A 13,718-nucleotide genomic window follows, 5' to 3' on the forward strand; every position below is an offset into this window, starting at 1 on the left:
TCCCACTCTTTTTCTGATCTCTAAATGGTGCTTCTGCCACTTCAATCTCACCCTCTTGACAACTGGGAAAGACCAGAGCTTCTGGCTCAAACCAGTCTCAAAAGGGCCCACCACCTCGCACGAAGAAGCAAGGGGGTGGGTGGAGGTCGCAGAAAAAACAAACAAACAAATGTTCGAGCTTTCGCTTGTCATTATAGCATAAAAGGGTGAAAAGGCAAGAAAACTGGACTTCCTGCTGGTCACGTCTGCTAAGTGCGTGGACTCCGGCACCCTAGAGGCACTCAAAGCCGGCTGCCTACGAAGGCTTCGGGCAAGTTCGCGGGCCACGCCTCCCGAACCGGCCACCTCCCCTCATTGGCCTGACAGCCTGTCACTCCAACCTGGCTCCTACTTCGGCTAACCATTCACGTAGTTTGGTTGCGTCTTGGCGTGTTTAATGTTGCCAATAACGAGAGATTTTTTTTTTAAGAGGAGGGGGGAGCGAGTACATATCGTGCTGTAATTAGTTCATTGAAAACTCAGTCGCTCGCGGAGCGGTCAGGCCGAGACTGCTCTTGGCTTTTTTCCCTCCAGCCTAAGGATCTCCTGCGGAGAGCTGCAACAATGCCCAAAAGAAAGGTAAGTGAAATGGGAAGATAGACGGGAGATTTGCTGCCGAAATACACATTTCCTATGGCAGAGATTTCTATCTTTTTGAAACAGCAATTTGGTTTCTAGTTTGATTTTGTGATGTTCTGAAAGGAAGGCGAGGGAAAGGTAGTGAGCCATCTGTGCTTGGTTTCGGAAGGTCTCATATGCAACTGGTAGTTCACTTTTGGCTTGTTTTGTTTAAGGGAGAGAATCGTTTGAGAGGTGTCTCCATGCTGAATTACAAACAGCCATAGCGCTGTGCTGTCGCTTCCTACCCCACCCCCCTTCCTCCGCTTACCCTATTGGAGAACTCTTCTCCCAACCACACTTCCAGCGCCAGCTTCCTTCTCTACCTCCAGCTTTTCTCGTGAACCGTCCCGTTTGGAAGAACGAAAGCCCTGGCTTTCTCTTGTTTTTGCCTTTGTTCTTTCCGTTTTCTTTTTTCCTTTTTTCCCCCTCTTCCCTCCTCCACTTCTTGTCATGCCAGATGGCTATGCAATGGTAATCCTGTGCCATTAGGCGGCGCAGACTTCAAACTGTCCTAGAGAAGGGAGAGATTCACCGCTCTAATTAGAAACTTTAGATCTGAGAGATTTGGCACTCTAGGAACTCTCTAGTTAAAGGTGGAAAGGTGATTAGAGTGCCCTGTCCGAGAAACTACTGCCTGCTTTGGGGGTCGGGGGGGATTTGTACACTTTCGACGTAGGGAGTTGATCTGAGCTACCAAGGTCTACAGGTCCTCTGTAACCCTTCACTTCAAAATTCCTGTCTCCTTGCAAATAGGAAATAAGTTGAAGCTCAGTGTGTGTGTGTTTGTCCTCAAATGTCTTACAATTAAAAAGGAATGATGGAATACTGTTTCATTGCTTGGTGAAAACGTAAAACATCGTGCTAGTGTAAAAGCCTTATGATTGTTTTTTATGTGTTTGTGAATCCGTCCGCCTTCTGTATTCCTAGAACATAGAAACCAGGCTGAAATGCCTCGGTGCTCAGGAGCTGTATGAAGCGTTTAAATAATAGCCTGGTAATTCCCAGTGTAAAGGGCTACTCGGATACCGAAAGCAATTGTTTTTAATCACCACTCCACTTTCTGAGGCTCCCCCCCCCCCCGGGTCTCTTTTCTGTTTGTGCAGTGGATCTCGCTGTTTTGCAGAGCTGACAGCAACCTTGTAGCAGGTAGTGGCGGGAAGTTTTAAAATTCGCTGCCTGCTTTCTCCAAACAAAACGTTGACATTAGAACAAAGACGTTCTTCCTTGAAAGTATGGTGGGGTTGTTGTTTTTGTAAGTAGAACTTGAGGAAGAAAATAGTCCATAATCAGTAGAGCTGGTCAGGTAGACACACTTGCAAAGCAAACATAAGGCAAGAAAGGGAAATTGCAAGAAGCTCCGCCTTCGTTCGTCCTGCCCCAACCCTTGTTTTGACTTTAACATTAGAGCAGGTGGAAATCGAAATGAAAAGGATTTGTTTTTAAGAGACGTTATCAGAGAGGTTATACTGATTCTTTGTAAATGTGTCTTGAGCATGAACTTGCATCTTGGTGCACGTTTCATGTTACTAAAAGAGCAGATGTAGAATAGCAGCTAGAAAACAACACGTGGCTGCTGGAGCGGGAACCCGGGGGAAAAAAAGTCACAAGTGTCTAAAGTTGTAATTATAATCCATCTGCAACATTTTCTGCTCTACACGTTTATATTGATGACCTTATTTCTTTTTTTGTATTTTCTCCCTCTACTTAGGCTGCAGGTGATGCGAGTCAGGAGGTGAGTGTCTTTAGTTTCTCTGGGGGAAAATGCAACCATTTTAGAAACTAAAGACACATAAATAGGTAAAAATAAAATGCTGGTAGTTATATTTGTACCAAGTGAGTACCAGTTTGTGTATGCCAGCGCTTTCTTTAAAGTACACTAATAAAAAATGACAGACATTTTTTTAATTTAGGACCTTACTTTGCTTGTTATGCTATAAGATCCAGAAAGCACCTTTTTAGGCTCAAATTCTGTTTTGTCAGTTGGTGTGTGGAAACGTATATTTTCATTTTTAAATGTGCTCCTTGGCAATAGCCACTTTGCAGGTTTAGTTCAGCGAAAGAAGCTTGTAATGGGATTTTGTTACCTTTAGCATATAAAAGGTGGAGGGGCTTAGATGTTATTGTTATATGAGATTTATAATCACTTCCTTAATAGCAATATTTACACAGTGTTGCACTAGAGATTTTCTCAGTAAAAATAATTGAAGATTTGTATAACCATAATTCTTTTGACTATTTTTTTTCCACTTTCAGCCAAAGAGAAGATCAGCCCGACTGTCTGCTGTAAGTGGCCTTTGAAAAATGATGCCAGTGTATCTTGGAGTGGAGTTTTTAGAACTGTAGAAGTCTGCATAATATTATGTTTAATACAGGGCTTATTTGGAAGGTTTATGGGAGACATTTTACACATTAAAGAAAAGGGTTCTTCTCCTAGTGCTTAGTTAAAGTCATACTCATGTATTTCATTGTTAGTGCTTTCTTCAAATATGACTTCTTCTTGTGTTTTTCTTATATAATGACATTTTCTGATGCAGATGCCTGTGCCTGTTACACCAGAGTTAAAACCTAAAAGAGCATCAACTTCAAGGGTAAATATTAAATTGAATTAAGTTAAAGAAAATGCTTTCTTAATAAATTGTAAAAGAACACACAACTCATCCTTTTGTTTTCTTCATAGCTTGCTTGAACAGAAATATTATGTACCATACAGTACAAATAATCTACTGGGTGTTGAATATTTGTACATGTTTTGTTATTGGTAGCTTTATCTTAGCATTTTATTTGATAGTTACAACCAGAATATTGTAAATGTAAAATAAAAATGTTGGTGGGCAGACCATATACTAAATGTATATGCCATTGAGATTTACCAATATTCCTGGGAAAACAAAGGTCTTAAACTGCAGTAACCCAATAGGGTGTTATAATAATAGTAGTAACTAATATTTGCTAATACTTCAGGAAGTGCTTTCATTTATGCTGCTTTAAATGGAGTCAACTGATTTTATATAGGCTTCTGTGCTTGGATGTTATACCTAATGACAAGCTGAAAGAACAATAAAATCAATATTAAGTTAACTGTTAACTGCTCTATACATATTTTTTTCTAAAAGTTGGTTGAATTAAAAATCAGAAAATATTAAAGTTATAAAGAATATTTGATGAGAGGAAGCCAGTAAGAAGCATTCCTCCATGGCTTCTGCATCAGCACTTGCCTCCAAGTTCCTGTCCTGACTTCCCTAGATGGTAGACTAAAAATTAATCCTTTTTCCCTCCCCCCGCCAAAAAAAAAATCCCACAAGAATATTTGAATACTTACATGGCCGGGGAGATACCATGGTCACAAAGGTGGTTTTCCCAGGGAAAGGGTTATCCATTGCACTTCAAATGTGCTGACCCCTGAAATTTTCCCAGATATGGGGAATGTGACTGCATAATTGTGGTAGTGGAAACTGTATTAGTGCTTTCCTCTGGGAGAAATGAATTTTTGAGATCATCTAGTCTCATTTTGTGACTGAAGACACAGCAAACTATGGTCATTCTTGTAAGATGCTTTTTGATATTTCTTATTAAGAGATCTTAAATATTGTTTATCTTAATCAGTCAATTTATATATTGATGCAGCTGCTAGCTGATGAACTGTTCTTCTGCAGGTTGTACTGAGAGGGAGGATGGGTAAACGGTTGGGAGTAAACCATGATGGGTATTATAGAAGCATGCACTTTAAAAATTATCTTTCTCAGATCTGTTTCTCATTTTTTAACAGAATAGTGGCTTTTACGTATGTTACAGTATATAATTTCTAACACAATCCGTATGAGTTTTCTCAATTTCTCAATAATGTCCCTTTGCAGTGAGTGGTATTATATTTTTATATATGAAATCACAATCTAAAAGAGATTTATATATTTTCTCAAGCTCACTCTACCTAAGTGAAGATCTAGGCATCTTCACTTTTCTAGCATCTTAAATAAATGATCTTACTGTGTATAAACTGAAGCAAAGAACTTCCTTATAGTAAAACAAAACAAAAAACAAAAGTTCAAGGAACTGTGTAGCTTACAGACAAAGATTAAAACAGCTGCATCCTATGATGATCTCTTCTAAATGTGTCTAAATTGATGTTCTAGCATGACATTTCTCTTAATTACTACCAATGGAGACTTCATAATTAACACAACCCTATTGCTAATGATACGACTATACAGCAATAAAATGACTTTTGGTAAGAGGACATTCAATTTATCAGTCTAATCTGATGCTGGGAATTGGACCTTGGTGGGCACTGGTGAACACTAACTTGTTATTTCTCATCACACTTAGCAAGAAAGAAGATTTCTTTCATTTATATGGTAACAATTCATTTTTAATTCTGCTTAGAAGAAACACTGTAAGAGTTATATGTTAATTTTATTCTGTCAGATTTATAGGTAGTGTGTTAAAGCTTTCCGTAAATTATTTTATCAGCTGCTAATGTAACTTTAGCTATTTAATCAACAGAGCAACTAAATTCTGTATTTTTATTATTTTTGTGTTGTTGGGAAGAAAATGAAAACAACCAATGTTGTTGTGGAAGAAAACAAAGATGCAGGTGCCATAACGATTCCTGAAACCAAGCCAGATGACGTTAAAGAAGAATGCAACATGGAAAACACTGAAAATGGAGAAACCAAAATTACTGAGGTAACTTGAAATATTAACAAATATATTTTCTTGAAATGCAAGTGAAAGCAATCTTATTTGCCCAAAGTTCAAAAATATAAATAGAAATGAGTAGTGGTTCTGTGGTATAATGGTATCTAAATAGAAAAATGAATGGAAAATTTGAGCTTTGCAAGTAAGTGAAAGCAGAAGCAGTTGATTAGCCTTACTTGTGTTTTAACAATGCCAGTAAGTCTGTCTTACTACAAATATAATTCTCTTATTAAATATAGGCCAACCTTTAATTCCTTTTGTTAACACATAGACTATTTGTAACTTCTTTTCCCAGAAAATGACATTTTATTTCCTCTATAGAAGGTAAAATAAACTAGCATAGAACTTTTTTTTTTCCCAGACAAGGTCTCATGTAACCCAGGATGGCCTCAAACTCATGACCTGGAACTTCCCCTTGCCTCCACCTCCTAAGTACTGTGATTACAGGTCTGTACCACCACACATACCATGCTGTTGATCCTGCTCAGAGCTTCATGCATTCACACATTATCAACTAAGTTACATGGCCAGACTTGTATCATTTTTTAATGACTTTTGCTTCATATACTTAATGTATACTACACTTTCAGGTATTCTAGTAAAATACCTAAAGTAAGGCATTAAACCAAACATGTGCATGTGTATAAAATCTAAGTAATCATACTTAGATTTTGAAGTAATTTTTGTTTTTTAAAAAGCACAAATGTGAATCCCAGCGCTGTGGTGGATGCCTGTAATACCAGCACTCTGGGAGACAAAGGCGGGTCTCTGTGACTTTGAGTCCAAGTCCAGCCTGGTCTATGAAATGAGACAGCCAAGACTATACAGAGAAACCCTGTCTCAAAAAACAAAAAAAGAAAAAGAAAAACAAAACAAAACAAAAAAAAAACAAAAAGCACAAATGTGCTGGAAGGAATGTGGTTCTCTGTGAGTTCCAGGCCTACCTGTTCAACCTCATAGCCAGTTCGAAGAATGGAAACACACATATACACACACAATGCACAAATGTAACTTGTGCTTGATGGTACAACCTTATTACTGTAGTATTTTTGGGTTTTATTGCAGTGCAGAGACATCATGACCATAGTAACTTGTATAAAAGAAAGTATTTAATTGGGGCTGGCTTACGGTTTCTGAGGTTTAGTCTATTATCATCATGGCTGGAGTATGGCAGCACACAAGCTGACATGGTGTTGGAGTAGTAGCTCAAAGTACTACATCTGGATTCACAGGCAACAGGAAGAGAAAATGACACTGGGCCTGACTTGGGGTTCTGAAACCTCAAAGCCCACCCTTAGTGGCCACTACAAGGACACACCTTCCCCAACAAGGTTACATCTCCAAATCCTTCTCAAGTACCACTCCTAGATGACTAAACATTTAATTATACAAGCCTATTGCAGCCATTCTTACTCAAACCAACACAGGAAATATTTGCTTGGTAAATGGAAGCTGAAGAAGCACCGTGAATTCAAGGCCAACCTGGGCTTTGTAGCAAAACTTTGTCTCACAAGAAAAGAAAAGAAAAAAAAAAAAAAAAACAGCATTATTTTCCCAAGGACTTTACCTCCACATGTTTTACTTACTGAGAATTTATGACATAGAATAAATAACTAAGCACCTTTTATTTATTTATTTTGTGTCATTATATTTGTAATGGAAAAATTATAAAGACAAGCTTTATTGAATTTATGGTTACAGACATTTACTTGTGCTTTATATCAAGTTACTAAGCTTGTATATTATTTCAAATATTTTCTTTATATTATGGTTTTCCGTAAGAATACTTTCTGGCAAAAAATAAATATAAGCATATTTTCGATGAAACAGGTATAATCAATCTAATTTAACCAGAGAGAGAAAGTAGTTCTAAATTTAATACTTTTTCCCCCTCATTATATCTAGGTACCCATTCCTAAAATGGAAGCTGAAGAAGTGAAAGAACAGATGAATGAAGCCACTGAAGAAGATGGGGGAGAAAAGAAAGAAGTGGCAGCAGAAGAAAAAGATGATGAGCTAGAAGAAAACATTCAAAATATAGAGAAACATGAAGATGAAAAAGAAGACAAAGATAAAGGCGAAGAGGTGGAAGATGGAAAAGGGGAAGATATCTTAGAAGAGAAAGCAGGTGCAGCAGAGATCGAAGATGGAAAAGAAGACAAACATGATGAAGAAAAAGGAGACAATGAAAAAGAAGATGGGGAAAAGGAAGAAGAGAAGGATGAGAAAGTTAAAGTAGAGGAAGAAGTAAAAGAGCAGAAAGAGGAAAAGGAAAGTGGAAAATGCAACGAAGAAAATAAGGAAGATGGAAAGGAAGGTCAGCATGAGGAAGGTGGAAAGAATAAAGATGATGGAAAAGATGAAGATAGAAAGGAGAAAGAAGAAAAAGTAAAAGAGTTTGTTGGTGAAGGAAATGATGAAAACAAGGTGGAAGCTGAAAACGAAGCTGCCAAGAAAGAATTGAAACAAGATGGAGAAAAAAAGGAGTCTCTGAGTATTGTCTAAAACTGCCCTGTGTAAGATCATAATTTGGTAATATGTACCTTCCTGTTGTAATGTTAATAGAGATAAATATTTTTATCAGATATTTTATAAACAGTGCTTTTCTTTAGCATCATTCAATCTTGGAACATCATCATACAGGTTATCAGTTGCCGAATGCCTAACATGACACCTTTATACATTTTGTGATTATGGTAGTGCAAAATATAAAATGTATACTTGGAATTTTGTGAATTTCACTGTGTGTAAGTTATGCATTAAATCTTTGAGTTTCAATTTTATTCTTATACGTGATAATTTTGCAAAGTAGGAAAATTTCAAAAGAAAAAGTTTGGTACAACTTTGCTGTAGTTCTCTAAGTTGCTTTTATAAAGAAGGTCAACTATTTTCAGGTAATCGTAAGAATTAGAATTGCCATTACCAAATATAACTTTATTAGGACCTTGGAAAAAATATAAAATTTTAATTTCATTTTTGAAGAAATTTGAATGTCTTATTTCAGGAGGGCAGTTTTAATTATATGTGTACGCACAAAGTTTTGTTGGATTTATCATAATAAAAAAGTTCCACGAAGATAATTATGGTTTGTGATATTTCAAAAACTTTTGTTTAGTTGAATATTAATATCTTTGCTTTGTATACCACATAGTGTTCAGAAAAGCGTTTGAGTTTTTTTTCACTGAAATACAATTATTATAGCACAAAACTCAAGAATCACTTCAGAATATGCAGTGTGTTGATTTAGATATGTTCATTAATTCATTCATTTTTTTTGTAGCTTAAGGATATTCCATTCAGTCAAAGCACATTTTATTTTTCATAAGTATCTATATTGCGTCTTAATTGTATCAGTTACAGATCTGCAGTGAACACTCATTCATGTTTATGTTATAGTTTGATCAGTGGTGTCCTTTGACATGCAGTAGCTTTTTAAAATTTCAATGAAGATCAATGATTCTTTGTCGCTTATGTGCTAAAGCACATCACAAAAGTGTTATGATTGAAAGATTTAAGAGTTGGAGGTAGAGGCAGAATCATCGAGAATTCAGTGGATATCATTACAAGGACAGAAAACATACTGCCAGAACATCCCACAAGAAGTTGTTTTAATCCTTTCTGTTGTCAATGGTCAGAGTGTCACTCCCAGTTTTCTCTCTATAAAGGCATCCCAGGTGGTTTGTCAGAATTGTAGTAGTACATAAGTTTTCTTTCCATGTGAAACCCTATCCTCTAGACAAGGTAGCCCGATTCACCTTGTAACAATAAGTGAATGAAACATTTACCTAACAAGAACAGGGTATACAAGAGTAGAGTTGTTCTTTCATACTAAAGTAAACTTTCTTTAGGTCTTATTTTGTTTATCGATCTTATATTCTCTACCCCATAGAATTTTTGTTTTGTATAATTTTTTCCTAAGTCTGAACAATAGCAAAATGGAAAAGGAGTTGAATAGAAGGAATGCTAGCTGATTTACAGAGAAAGTATCATTGGATATGAAGGTAAAATTGTGATGCAAATCTATAGTAAAATGGTCTTATCTAAATATGTAGAAAAATGGGGCTGGAAAGCTGGTTCATTTAGAGATCTTGAGTTCAATTCCCAGCAACCACATGATGGCTCTCAACCATCTAACATGAGATCTGGTGCCCTCTTCTGGCATGCAGGTAAACATAGGCAGACATTGTATGCATAATAAATAAATAAGTCTTTAAAAAGAAAAAAATAAACATTTTAAAAAATGAGGTGGAGAAATAACCAGAGTATTAAAAAAAATTCCATTAAGCTCCTTATAGAGAAAAGTTGTTAATGAAGACCACTTAATGTTTCTTTATTAATAGGAGACATCTTAGTTTATCTTACCTGCAACCCAAGGTTTTGGTAATATACTGAGGGAGCAGAATAAGTGATTTGATCCTTTATAGTACTGAAAGCTTTTCTAAAATTCTGTAGTGTGACTTTAAAGGTTACCCTCATTGAGGCGTGTGATATAGGAAAAGAAGGGATTATACACCATAATCAAAGTTTTCTTAGAGGAATCAACAAAATATACTGCCCATGCTCCAGAAGATGGCCTTGTGGGCAGTGCTAATTGAAATCAGTGGCTCATATATAAAGAGGACATGCATAAAGTGAATTGGTGAAAGAATTAACATTGTTTATGTATATAAAAACAATAACAATAAATTTCACAAAATTACCCTGTACCCTGTAACTAGATGTATTAAGTTAACATTATCTTCTTATGACTAAAAGAGACAAGTTAGTGGAAAAAGGATTTCTTTGGCCGACAGTTTGGAGGAGGTAGTCCATTGGTATGGGGAAGTCATTATAAGTAAAATGGAGTGTTTTGTGTCTGTGGGAGTTTGCTGGGCAGCTTGCTCACATGATACCTACCAGCAAGCAGAAAGCCCATGTCCAAGGTAACTGGGCCCCAGGGCATGTCCTCTGTAGCCTACTCCCTTCAGCTAGGTTCCACCTCCTAAAGTTCTATAACCTCAACAAACAAGACAATCATCTCAGTGTCAAATACTCAAAACCATGAATTTTTTTAGGTAGATTTTTATTAAAACCATAAGAGTAAATAATTTCTAATTCATTTTATTGAAATAAATTGGAAAAAAGAATTAGACATAATTTTTAGGTTATATAAAGTTTTTCTGCTTTGTTATACAAGGTTTGTCCAAATACTTAAATATAACCTACTGAGTTGTGTTCTTTTTGTTTGTATGCATTTGGTTTCAGGGCTGAGTACTTTGTATTGGGTAACCAGTTATCAAAATGAGACCATTACAGAAACCAAAGCTGGACATAATGCCAAAATCAATGGATGTGGGGAGTTCTACCTCAATAAATAAAATAACAATCCTGTTAAAGCACCATAGTTAGGAAAACATAAACAAGAGACAAATGATGTATGTCAGAACTAGAGTTTAATATCATGAACTATAATATAATGGCTATCATTATGACTTTTTGTGACAACAAAGATGAATTTGAGAAAACTTTTAAAACCAGGTTTTGATAATCCTTAAACAGTAATTTTGTTTTAAAAGAATTAAATTTTTGAAGATGTTAATGAAGCACTTTTGTAAAGTTAAAACAAACTAGTCCTTTTAAAACAAGTTGTTTAACATCAGAAGTAGAGAGAAAAAAAATCTGTTGTAGCTTCACCACATTTGTGTCAAAAATTAAATTACATTAAATCTGTACCAAGCAGGTAAATGGCTTATTTGAATTGCATTTTTAGAATATAGAGATTTCTTATTATACTTACATGTTGGATAAAATTTATCCTTATCATAAAAAGCATATGTAGTTACCTGTATAAGAATTATACAAGATGGGCCCTTTCATATTCCATTAAGGATATGGGAGGGGTTCTTGAGGCCCCACCCTTCCCGGAAGAACCATTAACAGTTAACGACTACTGGAAGAGGAAGAGTCATTTTATTCAGTGCTGTAGCCAGTGGTAAGTATCCCATGATCTAGTAAATATCTTCCCACCTGTGTTTATACAAGCAACTGTGATTAAACTTAGTGAATCACAAAAAGGGGGAGAGGAGACAAAAAAGAAAGAGGTAAACTTGGAGGAAAGAAGTCCAGCAAGAATGGGAGGGAAATGAGGGAGATGGAGAAATATATATGTTCAAAATACTGTAACTACCTGTATGAAATTATCAAAAGAATAAATACTAAAAAAAAAAAAATTGGATATTTAAGAACTCTTAGTCCTGTGCTTGCTTCAGCAGCACATACACTAAAATTGGAATGATACAGAGAAGATTAGCGTGGCCCCTGTGCAAGGATGACACACAAATTCTTTTTTTTTCAATTTATTTATTTTTTTATTAATCACAGGTTATTTACTTTGTATCCCAGCGGTAGCCCTCTCCCTCATTCCTTCCCAATCCCACCTTTCCTCCCTCATCTTCTCCCTGCCCCTTTCCAAGTCCACTAATAGGGGAGGACTGTTCTTGAAGTGTTCCATATTTTTATAAGGGTGCTCTGGCTAATCTGGTGGAGGCTATTAGGACCAATTACAGAAACAGATATGATGAGATCCACTGCCACTGGGGAGGGAATATCCTGAGTCCTAAATCTGTGACTCCTATTGCCAAAATGGAAAAGGCAAAAGCTAAAGAACTCGCCACTAAACTGGATTAAATGTACGCTACTAAGTTTTCTGTACATAACTATAATTACAAAAAGAAAACAGAAACTCTTAGTCCTGCCATCTGTCATTAATAGTAATTCAACTAGCGGCCTTAGGGTGGTTGGAGTGGCTCTAGGAAGAGTTAGGGTAAGCAAAAGAGATATGAATATGATTGAAGCACATTGTATAATCTCAATTAATAAATATTAAACTGATATTATCTGTAAACCATGTACAGATAGTATTGTTTTTTAATATTTATTTTTATATATACAGTATTCTACCTGCATGTATGCTTGAAGGCCAGAAGAGGGCACCGAATCTCATTATAGATGGTTGTGAGCCATCATGGGGTTGCTGGAAATTGAACTCAGAACCTCTGGAAGAGCAACTAGAGCTCTTACCCTCTGAGCCATCTCTCCAGCCCCCAAATGACAGTACTGCAAATTATATCGGCACTTTTAAAAGAAAATAGCAAGTAGGTGAAAGCCCAATTTTGCCTATAGTAATAATAGTTTTCTAACATTAGCTGAAGTTGATCATCCTAATTAGTAAAGCCTTTTAAAAAATATCTTTGCTTTAAAATGTTTCCCATACTACCACTTTCTGTTTATATGAAGAATCATAAAACAGTATAGATCAAAGCTGTTTTCCTTTCTTCAAAAATATAAACACTAAAATTTAAGTAGTCCTAAGAACCAAAATTACGATTTTTCTGTGTGTTTACTTGATAATCTCTGCCTTAAATCCCTTTTAACTGGGTTATCCAATCCAGGCATATTGGAATATACTAAATAGTATAAATGAAATCTGATATTTGTTGAAACAGAGTTTCTGATTATATAATGGAAATCAATATGTGTGTGTGTGTGTGTGTGTGTGTGTGTTTTCTACAATAGAAAGAAGATATTGTAATGTAAGGTTATGAATTTGAAAATTTTTAACATTTTTTTATAAAAGTGTGTGCATTTGTCTTTGATGCAGATGTTACAATTATTGTCACTCGAGAGATGAAGAAACTAAGGTAGAAAACCTTATCAAACTAATTACTAGCAAATATATGATTTCTAGAATTTAGATTAGGTTATATTAAGTCCACAATATATTAAATCCACAATCAATTCTGCCAGTAGAACTTTGGAATTTGGTAGTTGTTTGTAGGAAAAAACTATCTTAGAAATGAGAAAAGGTAAGTCACTTGTCAGTGTTACAACTTTACACAATGGAATACTACTCAGCATTTAAAAACAAGGAAATCATAAAATTTAAAGGCAAATGATAGGATCTAGAAAAGATCATCCTGAGTGAGGTATCCCAGGAGCAGAACAACACACATGGTATATACTCACTTATATAGTCCTATAAGATAGGATAAATATACTAAAATATGTGCACCTAAAGAAGAGAAACAAGAAAGAGGACCTGGGGTAAGATGATCAATTCTCACTTAGAAAGACAAATGGGTTGGACATTGGATGTAGGAGAAAACAAGTAACAGGACAGGAGCCTACCACAGAGGGCCCCTGAAAGACTTTACCTAGAAGTGTATCAAAACAGATACTAAGACTCATAACCAAACCTTCAGCAGGGTGCAGGGAATGATATGGAAGAAGGGGGAGTATCAAAAGAATTGTGTTGGTATTTTGATGGGAATTACATTGAATCTGTAGATTGCTTTTGGCAGGATGGCCATTTTTACTATGTTAAT

General features: G+C 35.9%; 1 protein-coding gene and 2 non-coding genes across 3 annotated transcripts; all 3 read left to right on the forward strand.

Annotated features, from left to right (window-relative positions):
- Window positions 1–392: 392 nt before the first annotated feature.
- Window positions 393–8,435, forward strand: Hmgn5 (high mobility group nucleosome binding domain 5). Its single transcript, XM_060374532.1, has 6 exons — window positions 393–618; window positions 2,369–2,392; window positions 2,914–2,943; window positions 3,195–3,248; window positions 5,206–5,343; window positions 7,261–8,435. Exons 1-6 carry the CDS (start codon window positions 604–606, stop codon window positions 7,858–7,860), a joined length of 861 nt encoding a protein of 286 aa, XP_060230515.1. The 5' UTR covers window positions 393–603; the 3' UTR covers window positions 7,861–8,435.
- Window positions 3,972–4,132, forward strand: LOC132650202 (U1 spliceosomal RNA). Its single transcript, XR_009588588.1, has one exon. It is a non-coding gene; the product is annotated as a U1 spliceosomal RNA (small nuclear RNA).
- A 3,155-nt stretch (window positions 8,436–11,590) lies between the features above and the next one.
- LOC132650162 (U6 spliceosomal RNA) lies at window positions 11,591–11,698 on the forward strand. Its single transcript, XR_009588557.1, has one exon. It is a non-coding gene; the product is annotated as a U6 spliceosomal RNA (small nuclear RNA).
- The last annotated feature ends 2,020 nt before the right edge of the window (window positions 11,699–13,718 follow it).

The sequence above is a fragment of the Meriones unguiculatus genome, chromosome X (assembly GCF_030254825.1).
Source record: "Meriones unguiculatus strain TT.TT164.6M chromosome X, Bangor_MerUng_6.1, whole genome shotgun sequence".
Lineage (NCBI taxonomy): Eukaryota > Metazoa > Chordata > Mammalia > Rodentia > Muridae > Meriones > Meriones unguiculatus.

Coding starts and splice junctions, on each gene's coding strand:
- Hmgn5 (XM_060374532.1), top strand. Junction 2,944..3,194: donor GATCAGCCCGACTGTCTGCT/GTAAGTGGCCTT, acceptor TTTCTGATGCAG/ATGCCTGTGCCTGTTACACC. Junction 5,344..7,260: donor GAGAAACCAAAATTACTGAG/GTAACTTGAAAT, acceptor CATTATATCTAG/GTACCCATTCCTAAAATGGA.